The sequence below is a fragment of the Suricata suricatta genome, chromosome 7 (assembly GCF_006229205.1).
Source record: "Suricata suricatta isolate VVHF042 chromosome 7, meerkat_22Aug2017_6uvM2_HiC, whole genome shotgun sequence".
Taxonomy (NCBI): domain Eukaryota; kingdom Metazoa; phylum Chordata; class Mammalia; order Carnivora; family Herpestidae; genus Suricata; species Suricata suricatta.
Window position 1 is genome coordinate 22,426,666 of NC_043706.1, and position 18,072 is coordinate 22,444,737.

The 18,072-nt window shown below is 44.6% G+C and overlaps 1 protein-coding gene across 6 annotated transcripts in view; it reads right to left on the minus strand.

The window, feature by feature from the left end:
• The window catches only part of FARS2 (phenylalanyl-tRNA synthetase 2, mitochondrial), a 511,516-nt gene that overhangs the window by 131,840 nt on the left and 361,604 nt on the right, over positions 1-18,072 (minus strand). For 5 of the 6 annotated variants that reach the window (XR_003910723.1, XM_029944535.1, XM_029944536.1 and 2 more), the window contains one exon: positions 17,113-17,233. The exons of the other annotated variant lie outside the window; for it this stretch is intronic. Coding sequence is in view for 4 of the 5 variants with exons in the window: in XM_029944535.1 (XP_029800395.1) it covers positions 17,113-17,233 (121 nt within the window). In the remaining variant the exon portion in view is untranslated. The remainder of the gene's footprint in view (positions 1-17,112; positions 17,234-18,072) is intronic. 6 annotated transcript variants of the gene reach the window in all.

Below are 18,072 nucleotides of genomic sequence, written 5' to 3' on the forward strand. Positions count from 1 at the left end.
TCGACCTTAGATATCAGACTGGGACTGAAATCCAGAACTATTCATAAAAGTCCTTTGGGAGCTGCTGTGGGCTGGATTTGTCCTCCCAAATTCATATTTCACTCCCAGACCTCAGAATATGACCTCATTTGGAGATGGGGCCTTTAGTGAGGTAATTATGGTAAAATGAGGTCATTAGGTGCGCCCCACTCCTACAAGAAGAGATTAGGACACAGGCACACACAGAGGAAAGACCATGCGAGGACACGGGGAGAAGTCGGCATCTGAGCCAAGGAGAGAGGCCTCACAAAAAAATCAATCCTGCCAACATCTTGATCTCAAACTTCTAGCCTCTGGGCCTGTGAGACAATAAATTTTTTTTTTTTGTCTCAGCAACCCAGTCTGTGGTGTTTATCATGGCGGCTCTATCAAAGGAATGTGGAAGCCTTCAACTTGGGTCTCTAGCAAGACACCAAAGAGGCGGGTGAGCGATTTCAAGCCCTGTGCTGGAAGCAGTAGGTGATTTGGTAGGATCGTGTCCTGGCCTCACACCACTGGGGGCCTAGCCCTGGCTCCGTCACTCAGAGGTCATCTCTCCTCGGGTGACATGCTTCACCTCAGCTGCCTGGTGTCTGAAGGGGAGTGTGCAACACGGCATGCCTCAAGGGACATGGTAAAGGTGTGATGAGGTCAGGCGAATAAAGACCTAGTGCTGAGACGCAGCCAGTGGACACAAAGGTTTTCTTTTCTTCTCATAGTTAATTCAGAAACGACTGGACACAGAGACTGGATGGGATCTGTGGAGGATGGGGGCACCGAGACCCTAGTCCTGCTCACCAGGAACAGCGCAGTCTGACCCGGCAAGCAGTTGTTCCTCTTTCTGCTCTGGATTCTCCTTCTTCTTCTTCTCCTCAGTTTGCCACACTCCCGGGAATGTCTTGTGGACCGCATTCTGGGACGGATGGCCATGTGCATCTATTCGTCCCCCTGTACACCTGCCGGAAGCTCCCTTTAACTGACAGTGTTTAGGGAAAGTATTAACAAGGAGGCTTTGCTTCTTATCAATGTGTTCTATGAAACTCTCCTTGCCATCTGACGCCTGGAGCAGCTTTTCTCTATCTGGGAAGTGCTCTCTGCCCACTTTCGGATATGGAGCCGATGGAGCGGGTCAGAAAGTGTAACTGATGGACTGAAGTAGACACTTAAGCAGCAAAGTTCCTAAGTGCCAGAGAACGTACTTAGGCACTTAGGCTAACAAAGAGGCTCTTAGGGGATAGAAACAGGAGACCACTGTACTTCCAGGGCACCTCAGCCGGATGCCTGGGGCAAGGAAAGGAAATCTCTTCTCATCCTGCTGGCTCCTCAGGAGGGGGGAGTTTGTTTCAGGAGCCAGACAGCCAGGGAGCGGCAGGCCTTCCAGCCCCGGGAAAGCACAGGAATAAGGGACCTGACTGCCTTCTGGACTTCATCTTGGCCTTCTGTCTCCACTTCCCTCTGTGTATCTGCTTGGTTCTCTTCTCTGTAAACTGTCATTCTTCGCCTCTCTGCTCCTCAAGGCAAAAAGACAACATGGAAGGTACCTCTGTCAAAGGATGACTGAATCCCTGTCATCCTCAATTGTAAATTCTCGTGGGTCATTTGTCCGGGTCCAATCATCCGAGACTGGGGACTAGGGGTAGGGTGGTGTAGAGGGGAAGCCTCACTGTACAACATGGCTGCCAGGGCCCTCTGCTCTGGAGAAGGAAAGAAGAGGTGTCCACAGAGAAAGGGAAATCACCGGAGCTCTGCAGATACCCCAGACGGTAACCACTATGCTCTCAATCCTCAGCTGCAAAAGCTTGGGGTTTATAGTCAAGCTCAAACCGACACTTCATCATAGAGATTTTTACTTTTAGTCTTCTACATAAGTGTGGCCATTTTCTTAGGTACATCTAGTGTTATAAGTTCATATATGATTTTGAATTTTGGAATGCTCATTAGACATCTCCAAACAGAAATGCTGATTAAAACAAAATGAAACACCCATATAAACCTATCATGTATTTAAAACTCAAAAAGAAATGCAACTGCTTTTTGTAAGTCAATATAACTATACTATTTAAAAATATATGTCTAGTAGTTGATGTGCTTTCGAAATTATTTTACCATGCAACAGACTTAAAAAAACCAACAGAGGGGAGCCTGCATGGCTCAGATGGTTGAGTGTCCCGACTTCGCCTCAGGTCATGATTTCATGGTTCGTGAGTTCAAGCCTTGCATTGGGCTCTGTGCTCAGAGCTCAGAGCCTGGGACCTGCTTCAGATTCTGTGTGTGTGTGTCTGCCCCTCCCCTACTCACACTCTGTCTCTCTCTCAAAAATAAACATTAAAAAAATACCAATAGATGATGGCAAAATAATGATATCTCTTAAAAATGATAGCTATCCCTTGTTTTATGAACACTGACAATAACTTGTTGGTATTCACTTATATCATCGAACGAACTGCTCGCTGAATTCCAAATCAGAATACAAAGTGCCGTCTGCCTTCTGCAGGATCCCTCTGGTATTCAGACTCTGTGGTGTAGACTCACACCTGAACCAAAACCCCGAGACACAAAGACACAGGGTCTATCCAGAGTAGAAGTCTCATCAGATGCCACCCTGTGAACATAGGTGCTGGCTGCATATCCCAATTCTGTCACCTCCTAGCACGGGGCGGCCTTCTCGGCAACTTTGTTGCACTTTTCTGCCTGTCCCACCCCTCGGTATAATTAACTATAATTACTGTTATTTTAAGGTGCTAAAAAAAAAATGCCTTTCTCAGCTCTTAACCACCATACTTTTCTTCTCTTGTCATATCCTCAACCTTCTTTTTCCTCCTTCCCATCCAATATCATTAAGACCTTGAAAAAGCAACTTTTTTTTGTTTGGAACAAATGATCATTGAGCAACTGGATGCTTAATTTGAGTATGAGCTTAATGACAGTAAATGCAATGTACAAAGCTTTCTAACCTAGATGCTTTGCTGTTCTTAGTGTGTATTTATTTAATGCTTGCATTTAATTACAGTTCGTTTCTCTGAGAAGAAATTCACACTAGGATATTATCACCACCATCAACAACAGTGTTAACATTAATTGTTACACTTATGTGCAGAGGTACTGCAAAATAACCTTGCAAAGTAGATCCTAATGTTAAGACCATTTTAAAGATAAAGAAACTGAGGCTTATAAAGACAAAGCCAGCTGCTCAAAGTCCCACAGACCAACAAGAGACAAAGATAGGAGCCAAAGTGAGGGCAGCCTCCAGAGCCCATGCCGCAGCCACCACCCCATGAAGGCTGCCCAGCCCGGGGCAATGACATACTCTACTCCTTCCAGGACATCACACGAAATAAGACCGAATATGGCAACAGCTACACTGTGTAGCCACTGCAGGTTAACTCAACCCCAGGAACCACGGCCCAATCTCAGGAGCCTAATCCGACACATAAGCATTTGTCTGGACGAAGGACATGCAAGCTTTGCTTCCCAGTGTCCTCAGAGGACAATGCAGCCTCCAGAAGAGAGACTGGGGGTTGCCGCGTGGCTACTCTGGTCTGACATGACAGTGTGACTACCCGTTTAATAAAAATAGGAATACATGTAAACTAAGGCACAGACAACCCAGTTCATACACAGGCAGTGTTTAAGTGACTTACAAAAAAAACCTAAGTAATTGGTTTCGTGTCTTTGGTAACAGAGTCTATTATTACAAATTATTGGTCTATTATATGTGGTATCAGGAAAGATGGTTAGCTATTTAGGAAAATAAAAGTATGAACCTCTGGTCTTGCAATACCATGATAAGTTCCAGATGGAGCCAGAAATATAATTTAAATAAATAACTTAAGGGGTGCCTGGGTGGCTCAGTCGGTTGAGTATCCTTTTTCGGCTCAGGTATGATCTCAGGGTTTGTGAGTTCAAGCCCCAATTAGGCTTGCTGTTGTCAGCACAGAGTCGACTTCAGATCCTTTGTGCACCCCCCCGCCCCTCCCCTGCTTGTGCTCTCTCTCTCAAAAATTAAAAAAAAAAAAAAAGAAAAAGAGAAAATGTAAGTAAATAGTTATATAATCTTTTACATGATAACTTTTTAAGACAACTGAAGGAATCAGTGAAAAAAACGTTAGATATGACAATATGAAAGAAGATAAAATATTGCTATGTCCCAAACACCACACAGAATAAAAAGCATATAACAATCTGAGAAATAAATCATAACAACCATGAGAGAAAATGGACTAGTATTCTGGGTATATAAATAACTTATACAAGTTGATATAAGAGGTCTTATTGTTTTAAAACCCCAGCACTTATGAGGGGTATTCAAATGATTAACAAGCCCAGGGAAAGATTTTATTTCACCAGTCACTAAAACAGCAAAGGGCTCTGATAATTATATGTAAATAAGTATAACTTCTCCACATCAAAAAAAGCATTAAAAAATTAAAATAGCACACGATGAAAGCAGAATTCTCTGAATATATATGTATGCATGCTCATTCTATATATTGAAAAAAAAGGACTAGAAAAAGGACATAAAAGTGAAAACAGTGCTCATCTGTGGGTGGTTGAATTACGGGGAATTTAAATTATCTTCCTTATACCTTTCTTTTCTTAAAATAAAGATCCATTATATCTAATACCCAAATATAATATTTTAGTATGTAAGAAAGAAAAGAATGGATGGAGCAAGCTAGAATGTGTCATGCTAAGTGAAACAAGTCAGTCAAAGACAAATTACCATATGATTTCACTCAAATGTGGAATTTAAGAAATAAAACAGATGAACATATGGGAAGAGGGGGAGAGAAGACAGGGAAACAAGAGACTCTTAACGATAGAAAACAAACAGGGTTGATGGAAGGAGGTGGGTGGGAGATTAGCTAGTGGGTAGAAGGGGGTACAAGTGATGAATCAGTGAATTCTACTTCTGAAACCAATATTGTACTGCATGTTAACTAAAATTTAAATAATAATAAAAAGTGGTATAAAAAAAGAAGGAAGGAGGGAGGGAGGAAGAAAGGAAAGAAGGAAGGAGAAAGAAGGGAATAATTTGTAACTTTCAAGAGGTTAAGAGGCGATAAAAAGTTTGATGTAATAAGTGTTCAGAACATATAAAAAACTCTTACAGCTCAAAAAAAAGGGGGGGGAGGGGAGAAACAACAACCCAATTAAAAAGTTGGCAAAGGACTTCCATGGACACTTCTCCAAAGAATACATATATATATACACAAGTACATGAAAAGATCAGTTAGTTGCTAGGAAATGGAAATCAAAACCAAATGGATGGACATGGACGGACAGATGGATGGATGGAAAGAAGGGAGGGTGAAAGGGAGGAAGGAATAAGGGTAGGAGAGGATGCAGAGAAGCTGAAACCCATGTACATTGCTGGTAGGAATGTAAACTGATTTAGCTACCACAGAAAACAGTTAAACCATTCCTCAAAAAGTTAAATAGAATGACCAAATACTCAGCAACTATATTCCTATTGTAAGGACACAGGTGTGAATCAAACTGACTCTGACCTTGGAGGCCTAGGTGTCAGCTTCTCAGAATCATTAGACAATAGAAGAGACAACCCTTGTAACACCCAATCAGGAAAGGCCAGCTAACACCTTTAACATTTCTAAGGGCGGGCCTAAAGATGGAGGCTATAAGATAATCACCTATTGCTTAAGACCAGTCACGCCCTACGTGAGGGTCATGGGCCCGCTCTGTGACTGGTCAATACTCTAAGTGTTGTGATTGGCTCCCACTAAAAGTATCCATGCACGGTTAAAGTTACTGCCAGTATTGATAGGGGGTTAGGGATTGGACCGCTGTGCCTGTGTCGCCATTTCCTGTAAGGCCCCCTTCCTAAAAAAGCCCCTACCTGGCCATGTTCCGCTCTCGCCACAGGCATCCACTGTGTTGGTGAAGTCTGCCAGCCCGAGCTTATAAGCCTGTAGTAATAAAGCCCTTTGCTTGTGCATGCGTGACTCAGTCTCCCTGGCGGTCTCTGGTTATTGAGGATGATATTATAAATCTGGGTCTAACACTATGTATATCCCCACAATAATTGAGAGCAGGAACTCAAATGCTTTTGCACACATGTTCATACCTGCATTATTTACAGTTGCCAAAATGTGGAAACAACCCAAATGTCCACTGAAGAAGGAACGAATAAACAAAATATACGTGTATACGTACAATGGAAAATTATCCAGCCATAAAAAGCAATGAAGTATTGCTCCAGGCTATAAGGTAGATGAACCTCAAAAACACACTAAGTTAAAGAAGCCAGACATAGAAGGTCACACACTGTATAACTCCATTTTTAAAAATATAATTTACTGTCAAGTTGTCATATATACAGTATATATGTGTATGTACATCATACATACAGTATATATGACATATTCAGAATAGGGAGACCCACCGAGACAGAATGCAGATTGGTGGCAGCCAGGGGCTGAGGGATGGAAGGGGTGGCGGGGGGGAGCTTCATTGGGGGTGATGAAAATGTCTTGGATCTAGATAACAAGAGAGATATGGTGGTTACACAATGTTGTGAATGCACTAAATGTCACTGAATTGCTCACAGATGTAAATGTCACCTCATTAACAACAACAACAACAACAACAACAACAACATTAATTTAGAGTAGCCTTTCCATGGGGGCACCATCCACACGGTCACCAGTTTAAAATAGATTTTTCAGACACTGATGAGTTGGAGACTTTGATTCAGGATAAAATGCAGTAGAGATCTCCTCCTCCTCACATCTGCTATGGATCGTTTGGATTTATTTTTCCACAGAATTCACCCAGCAGATATTTTAACTCATATGATTTCTTGATTTTTATTGGGGGGGAACTGGTTTTAAAAACATAATGCAAAGACCCAACTGATAAACAAATATGAAATTTTGAAATTACTGCTACTATTTTATTCTAGCTTTATTTTTCATATTTACTCATGGTAAGGACCTAAAACTACCATCTAACCAAAATGATTACCCACTCAAGGTGGCATGCCAACAGATGATAATAGTTCTTTTCCACAGTTGCTTGAAAGTATGTATGTCAGAGTGACTGAATGTAATTTTAATTAAGTTTGCAATTAGAATACAATAACTGTCTTGCCATTTTTATGTTATGGCAAAAGCCCACTACTTGTGTTAGTACCACCAGTGGGAAACCTGAGTAAAAGTACTATTTAAAATAACTGAATGGTATCACTCCGATATATAAAGCCAGTCATATGTTACGGGATCCAATTTCGATCTCTGCCTGGGTCAGCATTGGCCGAGCAAAGCTGTCTAAGCGGCAGGACAGGCAGTACTGGAGACATCAGATGGTTTACAGGCAGGAGGAAGGGTGCCCCAGAAAAAGACATGAAAATGTCGAGGGGTCCCCCGGCTAACATCTCTAAAACACATGTTTTCTGAGATGCCCTTGAACCATTCTGTTCTGAAGGTTGACTGGACCTTGACTTTTGGTTTTCTATTAACTATCAGGGTTTTTTCATCTTGAATATCTATACTGATCTCCTTTAACTCTGCTAAGAATAGCTTCTATTCAGACTAGTCTTCTCAAGAATTTGATCTGTTTAATATTGCCAGGTATATTCCTGTATCAGACATGATATAACATTATTCAGAATTCATATTTAAATAGATTTTCTGGCAGTAGGAATCCTGAAAAGAAGAAGTTCAATGTGCAGGTATTCATTGATTCAATCCAGGTTAAAAAAATAACATTCTAAATATAATCAAAACCAGCTCTTCTCGGTTCTGCTTGGGATACGCTTGTCACACTTTCTTTTCCTGGCTTTCTTTCTCTCATTTTGGGGAGGCTGTTTTTGGCTCCAGAGGCGAATGGAGGTCAAGTCTAATTTCCGGAGCTGTGTGTACTTTGTATTATACTGCACTTCTGTTCCTGAGGAGTGGCTTTCCCCTCCGGAGGAGGCAGAGCCGCACAGCAGGTGACAAGGTTCCCCTGCCTCACAGAACTAACTACAGGGAAGCACAGGCGACCTCAAGGAGGTTTTGCTTCCCCGCGTGCCATTTTAGGAAATGCTGATCAAAGCACTGTTCAAATTCCAAATTCCATTCATATTTTCAGGTCATTTGCATGCCATATCCTTTTTTAAGTTAAATACACTGGCTATATTCAGGCCCAAGTGAATTTAATTAATTTAATTGGTGCTGGGGACTAATCTCTAATCATCACTCCAGTCTCATCCCTCTTTCTCAGAGAGGGCTAATGGAGATTGTTCACCTGTCCTATCCGCCCTTTAAATGAGCTACGCAGGAAGGAAAAATAAAACCGACAAGTGTCAGGAAAGTGAAACTTCCCTGCAACATTATTGCAAATGAAAATTACCAAGGACATAGCCCTGAAGAGGCAGGTTTAAGTGCCAGAGTAAGGACATTTTGTTTGCTCCGTAACACATCAAACCTCTGCATCTACCCATTAAATCAAGGATTCTCTAATTACTAGCATTTGTGGAATAAATATTCATGAAGGCACAACAGGGGGGAAATGAGAAGAAATATGATTAACCAAAGTATTCTGTCATTGAACTTACTACTGAAGGCCTCCTACTGGCCAGATGCATGTGGTCTTGGCAGGTCCACCTGACTGCATTCTATCATCTTGCGCCGGCAAGATGGAACCTTCCACGGCTTTCATCCCCCAGCCTCTGCTCCTCTATGTGGACCTTCTGGATTGCATTTCCTAATTTCTTCACTCAGTCTTCCTCTCTTCTGTCCCTTAAGACCTCTTTGGGGTTTGTTCTTTCCTCATCTTACCCTGCTCTGGTTCCAGACATGTCCTGGGCACCTCCTATCTACAGCTGCCAACTGTGTGTCCTAGTCCTGGCTTCTTGCTCATGAGCTCTTTGGTCAGCATTCCTGTGTGGCCTAAGGGCGGCACCTGGGTGGCTCAGGTGGTTAAGTGTCCTACTCTTGATTTCGGCTCAGGTCATGATCTTGCAGTTTGTGAGTCCGAGCCCCACATCAGACTCCATGCTGACAGTGCAGAGACTGTTTAGGATTCTCTCTCCCTGTCTCTCTCTGCCCCTCCCCGACTTGTGCACACATGCCTTCTCTCTATCTCAAAATAAATGGACTTAAAAGAAAAAATAAAAAAAGACCAGAAGTAATCCAAATCACCTCCACCAAACCACTGCTCCCTCTCCTCAATCCCTGCCTCAAGGTCAGCCCCATCCTCTTAGTCACACCAGGCAGGACTCAGGAGTGGTATTTGGTTCCTTCATATAAATTCTCTCTCTCCAATGGGTCCACCTTTCCTATGGATTTTTATTGAATTTCCTTTCCATTGGTTAGCTTTTCCCACGAGGCCTGGCCACGGTCTCAGCTCAGACTCTTGTCTGATGTGCTTCCATACCTTCCCCTACCTCCAACCTGATCCAAAGGCCAGCACAGTCTCAGGACAGATCATCACTAACAAACTTGAAAACAGCTGAATCAGCTCAATGAGTACCCGCATATTCTACCAGAAAGGCCCACATGTTCAGAAGGAAATACCAGACCTTTAAGATCCGGCCCCTCCCAAACTCTCCAGCTTTATTCTTCCCCACACACCCCTGCTCTGCCAAGCTTCCCGTATGCTGGGCACACTCAGTTACGTTCATATCTCTGTCTTCCTGTCTCTGCCCATGCGGTCTACTCTACTTTCTTGGCCCATTCCATACCTAACTCTTATTTGTCAGCTGAAGCATGATCTGTAAACATTGCTTGGGCATTTAAGGCCAAGTGAGGTGCTGCTCTTCCTTGAAACCCTGGTGGTGTCATCTCTCACCTAAGACTCTTCTCATATTAAGTTGCAAATATCTACGTGCACTGGCCTACTACCAGATTGTGAGCCCCTTGAGGACAAGGACTCATTTAAAAATCATTAAAACATTTTTTGAAAGTGTTTTTGAGACAGACAGGGTGCAAGTGGGGGAGGGGGAGAAAGAGAGAAAGAGAAAGAGAGAGAGAGAGAGAGAGACACACACAATTGGAAGCAGCTCTCCAGAGCCCAATGCAGGGCTCGAACACACAAACCATGAGATCATGATCTGAGCTAAAGCCCGACTGACCCACCCAGGTGCCCCTAAAAAAGTCATTTGTATATCTCCTGACCATAAGTATCATAGATATCACAGTGCCTCACCCATGGTAATTTTCAAATACATGTTCACTAGAATGAATGAGTCACAACCTGAGACACAAGAATTTTTAGCTATTCCAGGTAAGAGGAAAAGGACCATTCAAAATTATACTGAAGAGAAACATTTGGAGCTCAAGGGCCCTCCGCAGCCTCATCCCTGTGGTGCTCCAGAGTTCTCTGAAAGGTTGCTGATGACTTCTGCCTGTCACCCTCTTACTTCCTGCCCTCTTCCAATGCCAAAAGTGCAATTATGTCTTAGAACTCAATTGATCTCAAATAATGAAAACCCACGCGAAACAACAGGGGAATTACACCTGCTTAGGGAATCTGACCAAGGAGTGGACAACGAGCTGTGGGAAGGGCAGGGTGCAGCTGTGCCCCAGAACACAATGGAACCAGGGAATCAACCACACCAGCACCTTCTCTCCATCTTGTTGCATCTCTGTTCTGTGGCTTCTTCTCCGTCTCTGCTCACCACATTCTCCCCACATGGGAAACATGGCCACAGACGGCTACTAGGTATGTCACTCACAGCTTAAGCTCTCTTTGGTCTTCCACCCAAACATTACGGAGAAAGGGCCTTACTGGGCTAGCTCTATCAGGTGTCACACCTGGATCAATCAGTTGGGCCGAGGGGCAGAATCCCACTGGACCAGTGTAGATGCTCTCCTATTGACCATGCATTCTCGGGAAGAAGATGCTTCTAGAAAGGGATGTCGGCAACCATGTCAGGGGTCCCCTATTCCTATCACACCAAATGGCATGCCTTAGGTACGCAGGTGGCTTGGAAAATCCACATTCGAGAGAGCAAGGTTCCCTCATCTCCCTGTACAGACAGCTTTTTCCTTCCTTTCAAGTTATATTCCTTCAAAAGTTTCCCTTGTTCCTCATCTTGTGACAAACACATACCAAAGCATGTTATGATCTGACTCTGAATTTCAATTTCACCTTGCCCTTCTTCCATTCAGAAAAGGATTTCCTAGGTAATCATGAATAATTTGCATACTTCAACGCCCCACATTTTTCTGATCCTGGATGCTCAGAGCTTTAAAATATATTTTACAGAGGATACACCAATCTTTTTAAAAAGCATTTTTTTCCTTTTATTTTTTCCCTTTTTTTCTATTTGAACACTGGTCTCAAAAACATTATTTTTAAACCAGCAGTTTACTCGGAATCCAACTTGCTATGACCCAATTTCTGTTCCTAAGGAGCAATCCTCCTCTCTACTCTTACTTTTCCTCAGTAAGAAACTGTCAAAATGGATACAGGTTGTAAAGGGTTCTGGTCCCCCAAGTGAAAAATGTTACCAAATGGGGTCTCTTCTACATAGACGGGGATGCCAGTTTTATCTGCAGAAAACGTGATATAAGTATGTTGTTGCTGGATTTCTTTCTTTTTATCACTCATTCATAAAAAATGTTTATTGAGTAGTTGCTAAGTTTTATAGTTCAAGTAGAGTAGAAAGTGAAAGACCCAGTGTCTGGCTGCAACTGGCAGTGCAGTAGTGGGAGCTACACAATGCAACTGTCAAACACAACGTGTTAGAAATGCGTAATCCACCATCACTACAGAATCCCGAAAAGTGCACCATGTGTGCTGCTGGACAGATGATCAGCCAGGAGAGATTACCATGCTCAATAAACGCTGGGTGAGACAAGCAATTATTCCAGTAAAGTTCTGTGTAAATGTTGAGACCACGGCAGTCCTCTCTTGTACAAATACCTCACCTGCTTAATTTTCACTGCTGGTTTCCTCTCTTCTCATCTTGCTATTGTCACTTTCTTTCAGGGGAAGTTAGCTGGATCTGTCAGAGAATCTAAAAACTTTCGTGGGGTGTTCTTTCTCCTCTGAGAAATATTAAGTAAGACACATTACAAGAGAGTTATGTTGACAAAAGGTGAGAAGGTGATTGGCATTTTGTTGGTTTTGTCCTCATTTCTTACTGTGCTTCCATGGAAAAGATTTTGGTCTAGACTGAGATGGAGTCAGGTCTGCGCTGGAACCCCCAAACCTTCATGTGCATGGATTTACCTGGAGGGAAAGCCTGGTGGCGGGGTGGAGGGGAGGGAGGGCTCTGCAAGGTCGAAAGGAAGATGGGCTCAGAGCAGAGTTGCTAGGGTCCCAGGGGACGGGTGTGACACCAGTGGGGGAAGGCAAGGCGACACCCAAACCTGAAATAGCACAGGACATCACGAAGACCCCAGAGCCCCATAGCTGTGCCGGCCAGGGCAGCAGCAAGGTCGCTGATACACGGGAGGAGACCGGGGGCCCCCGGAGAGTCACCGGCATATTCACGGGAAGCTTGTGAGCAGTGCGAGACACCCTGGGGACCTGCAGACATACTTGAGTTGAACTCTGCATCAGGCTGAGGTCCCTGTGAGCAGGTGGTGGGACATGCTAGGGAAATCTGAATATAAGGTCCTGGATTCATTTCCTAAGTGTCTGACTAGTCCTGGGGCTGCCACAGTGGCCCCACGGAGACAGGACCCCCTTACTTACACCACACTGCCTTGAGGTATCTTCTCGTGGAACATTCTATCTGGCTGTGTCCGCGCTAGACACCTGATTAAATTCCCATCATAGTAATACTCTCTCTGGCTCCAGACTACATTTGAATAAACAGACCCCCTCCTTGCCAGTGAAGCTATAGGTATTAAAAACAAAACAAAACAACAACAAAAAACCCCAAACTGAAGTTCTTGTTGGTCTCCTCGATTTTCTAAATTAACCACTCCCTACCTCCCCAGTCCCACGTCTGGATGCCAAATCCAATGCCAAGTGTAAGGAAGGAACAGTCAGGAGCCCTGGGTCTGCAGCCAACAGGGGAGAATCCAGGCAGACTGGGGCCCCTGCGCCTGCCCTACCTGTGACTGCTTGTCTGCTCTGCGTGCGCTTCCACTGTGCCCACTGACTGCACGGCCCCCTCCCAAAGAGCCCCAACAAGAAACATGCCCTAGCTCTTGGGACCATTTGGACCATCTGTGGGCACCACTGGTCCCTTCTCCTGGAGCTGACCTCTCATCCCTAGAGGGGCTGCCTGCTGCCGCCTGTTGTTTATCAACTGCTTGAGTCTCAGTTATGACCAAGCTAAGGAGAGTAGCTCAAGAGGCATTCAGGCGGCCATATTGGCACCACCCCAGCCTGCACACTGCGTACACTGTAGCCCCCAGCCTGTGTGATGCTGGAGCCAGGGGGACTGACAAGTTTGCTAAGTCCATCTCTGCTTCTGGGAAATATGCATTTTTCTAGAGTGATACAAATAGTTCTCAGAGACTTTCTTACAAATCATAGGCCCATCTTGAGAGACTCAACTCCAAAATCTGTACTCAGGATAACTGTTTGGTTATCTTCCTTATGTATGATTCTGAGGCTGTATGTGGACTCATAAATCTCTCAGTTACTAAGACATCATCCTTAGCTGTGGGGGCTGTAGCACATTCAAGGCCACGCCTCTGTAGGGTGTGACGGACAAGGTGACTGACAGTGCAGAGAGTGCCAGGGGAGTGGGGGGGGGGTGATGGCAGGGAGGGAGGGCAGGCTCCCACAGCTGGCTCTGGGTATCAGATTTGGGTGGTACCTAGTTGAAGTGACCTTGTGACCTTGGATAACAGATTTAAAGATCCAAAATGATTTAGAGCACTGCTCATAATTGCCCCAAATGATGGGGTGGGGCTACCCTTCCCCGTCACATTTCTGCCAGCAATTCTGTGACAGGTTGTTCTTGGTGTGATTTTAACTTGCTTTAATCTGATCAATATACCTTGGGGGTGGGACAGGAAAACATCAAGGGATGTTACTTGAGTCTCACATCCTGGTAAGAGAGCATTCAATCTCCACGCTACAAAAAGGTGCACAGGATGCCAAGTGAGGATAACATCCAAAGAATTCCCTGAAAATCGCTAATTGAAAGTTAAAGAGGGAGGAGCAGCTCCATGGTTAATGCTCACGAAGGTGTGCTCCACACAGCACATCACTGAAGATACAGCTCATTAAGCGCCTGGCCTCTCTCCTTGCCTGGCTGTCATCAAGCCATCGCTCTGCTCCGTCCCTGCCCTGTGTGGAGATGCTGTTCCTGGGGCCCTGCCAGGTCAGTGCTGAAGGTAATCCCACAGAATCCTTCAGCAAATGGCGAAGTGCTGGGGGACAAGGCAGAACACGGTGTTCAGGGACGGAACTAATTGTGTTTTAATTTGTCTAGTGCTGGTGGCAAGCAGGGCTGCTGTGTGATGGCGAGGAAAGGCACCCCTCGTGGGCTGCTTTAAAAAGAAGGCTTTGGGAGAAGGAGGGAAAGGATGGGAGGCAGGGAAAAAAACAAATATCCAGGCTAAAAATAGTATTCTTAGAATCGCTTTCTGGGCCGTCTGAACCACAACAATAAAAGTTCTTATACTCACGCCACCAGCATTGCAATAAAAGCAAAGAAAGGGAAAGAAGCCAGGAGGGTTCTAAAGCAGGCCTGGCCACCTCGAGCCACCTCCCTGGGACTGCATGCTGTCAGCTTCAAGGGGACACGACTTCTGACAAGCTCTCTCAAGACTGGCTGGAGCTGGCTTTTCATTGCTGGCCAAGCTTTAAGTTCAGATAACTGCACTTATTTGGCTCTGTCACAAGAAACCGGACCAGGGAGTGATTTCTAAACCAGAGATGTCATCCCACCGGCCACTGTCATAGCGTTTTCTCAACACACACCCCAGAGAGCCACCATATTGACTACACAGCGTGGCCCACCAGCATCTTTATGATTAAAAATCTGTTCCTTAAGTTGCAGGAAGAACATGTATCATTTCAGAATGATACTTTTACATGCAGTCTGTTCTGCTCCCATTAGTACCAGAACTTCCTACTCATTTGTACTTGGCTGCCAAGTCCAAGACTCCTAGCTTCATTTTAATAGACAAGCTAGGTTGACTGCAAAAGTTACTAATATTTACTGTAATAGCTAGCCATTAAGAAAACAACAACAAACCAACCTCTGTGGCATTTTTAAAGCATTTTACATATACAGACTCATCTAATTTTTGCAGCTGTACCCTTTAAAGATGACATTAGCACCCTTGGTTGGCAGATGAGGGAACGGGGCTCAGACAGTCCCAATATCAGACGTCTAGGAGATGCAGGGCCAAGACTCAGCTGATGGCTCTGCCTCTGGATTCTGAGCTCTTTCTTGCCTCTACTTTTTATGTCATAAAATACTTGTGGTCCTTTAACAAAAGCTCCTCTAAGGAGAGAAGAAGGACCAATGAGCCATCCATCAAGCATCACACAGCGAGGCAGCCTCCTTCCACTAATGTAAACATTGTGGGAAGATGCAAGTAGGCAACTATGTCATCATGCCCTACAGAGTTCCCATCAAGTGGAACAGACTGGGAAAGTTTAAGTGCAAATAAGGAACAAAAGACAGGAATGAGCCAGCGATGAGGAGCGGTTACATAGATCCCTATACATGCAGCAGACTGGTGGGCGACAGGGGAAAAGAAGGCAGAACTTGGGGTCTTGTTCTAAAAAAATGTCCTGTGAACCCTTTTGGTTGGAAATGTTCAGACAGTTGGCTCTCTGTTCTAAAAAGCAGGGCTGAGTTGTTTTATTAGCGGTCCCTGGTCAGATCAACAATAAGTTCCTGATCTAAGAGTGGTCCATCCACACACTGCCTAAAACCCCAGAAGGCAGCCTGGTACAAAGGGCTCTCCCTAAAAGGGGAGAGAGCAGTTTGATCAGGCAGTTGGATTAGTTCCTTCCAGTTTGCACTTGGATAATGTAGTGGACTGGCCAGAAAAGACTTTGGCCAATGCAGAAACTGCGGGAGATATCCATGTGTGTAAGTAGGGAGTGAGTGGGGGAAGACACAGATATTGGCTAAGAGGAGCGAGCAGAGGGATAGAGCCAGAGGCCCCCAGCTGCAGAAGGTCTCTGCCCCTTACACCTGCCTTGGTTCCAAACAGGTTTCCTGTTCTGATCCAGGTGTACCGTAAATGCATACCCCAGGTCTTAAAGTGGCTACAATGAATGAATCTGCCCCAGCAACAAAAGAACTTAACAACTTGGAGTTCTTTTTACAGGAACTGAAGGTTTCTACTGAAAAGCACTTACTGACATTAATTAGAATCAGAATTGAGTACTTCTCATTCACAAGGTATCAGAAGGAAGACAGACATGCAAAAATTGCTATCCTGTCTCCTGGGAAATCTTCCCAGACCAACAGCTTTTTCCCTCTGAATCTATAGCCCTAGACACGTGCCCTCGTTTTAAGGCCATGGACGTTTACCAAGCACCAGTTACATGCGAGTAACTGTGCAGGCCACCTACTAGGCTTATCCCACCTTATTATCTATCACCTTCTACTTTTTATTGTTCACTTTTCCTGGCTTCATAAAAATTAGGATCTTCCCTTAATATCCTTGTGGTCCCAATGTCTCCTATGACAGAAACTCAAGAATCAATTAATTAATGTTTTTACAACACACCTCTCTGCATAAAGTTCAAGGAAGTCTGAAAATCGTAGTGCCAGAGTCAGCAGCTACTGAGTTCAGGTTACAGAGAAAACAAAGAAAGATCTGTATAAACAGTGAACCTACTGACTTGTAAAACAAGGTCAGAGGCCTGTCCATTTGACTCATGTGGCTAATTAGAGCAAGGGTAAAGATGTGATTCAAGCGGAGCCTGTCCACCAGCAGGTCGGTGACCTCTGGCCTGGCCAGAAAAGCTGAGTGGGGCCAGCAAGACTTCTTTGTTGAGAGTGTCAGAATTGGGCAAGGCGCTAGCAACGGGTGCTGAGAGCTGACACCTGATGGTCACTTAGACTCAGGGGTTGGGCAGGGCATTTGGAACTCTGCAAGACAGAGAGAGAGCCGGAGCTACATGGCAGAAAGTGGAGGCGCTGGAGGTGGAGAGCCAGAGTGAGTGTGAGGAAACAAAATGCAATACAGAAGCAGAAATTGGTATACATACTAGTTGATATGCCCAGCTTTTCCTGTATTCTCTTGTGTGTCTCTTAGAACCACCAGAACCGCCCCCTCCCAAACACCTCCATCTTGTAAGTTCCTTCTGTCTCTTCTCCGTGCTGGCCGACCTAAAAGTAAAGCATGATTTTAAGAAATAATATTGTTCAGGAGACATAAGAAATTCTCCGCTAAATGATATCCCAGTGGTTCCCACTGGGGGTGATTTTGCCCAACAGTGGGCATTTGGCAATATCTGAAGGGATTTCTGATCATAAGTGGGGACGGGTGAGACTGATGGGAGCGGAGCCCACAGGCATTACTAACACATTACAACACACTGAATGGCCCCCACAACAAAGAATTATCTGGTCCCACACACCAGCAGTGCAGAGGCTGAGGAACCCCACTCGAGACCAAGGGCTGATAATACAGAAACCATTCAAGGATCACATCATCTAATGCATGTGCATAGAGAAAGTCAAGACGGGGAAAATGTGACAATATTAAGAGCTGGTGTTGGGGTGTTGAGATGATGAGTGGATCTCCGCCTTTTAATTTTTAAACTTTTATGTTTTTATTAGATGTAGTCTGATGAAGCAAAAAAAAAAAAAAAAAAAAAAAAAAACAAACACCAGAAAAAGGAAGAAGGGAGGGAAAGACCGCAGGGAGGAGGGAGAAGTCACTCGGATTGCCTCATTTCTAAGTTCTCTCACCGCCACACCATGGCCAGTTATGAGCAGGTGATGCCCATGCCTCATCCCCACGGAGCAGCGGCGCCAGCCACGTTGAGAAGGTGCCTCTCCTGGTGAGCTGCCTCTCCAACTTCTGTTAAAAGTGCTGGCAAATGCCCCAGTGTACCAATCTATGCCAAATCTGTTCAAACTGCAGTGGTCAGCCATAAAGAACAGAACCATGAGTTGTATCAAGTAGGGCTGAAGAGAGCTGGGACTCACCTTTGGTGCCCGCA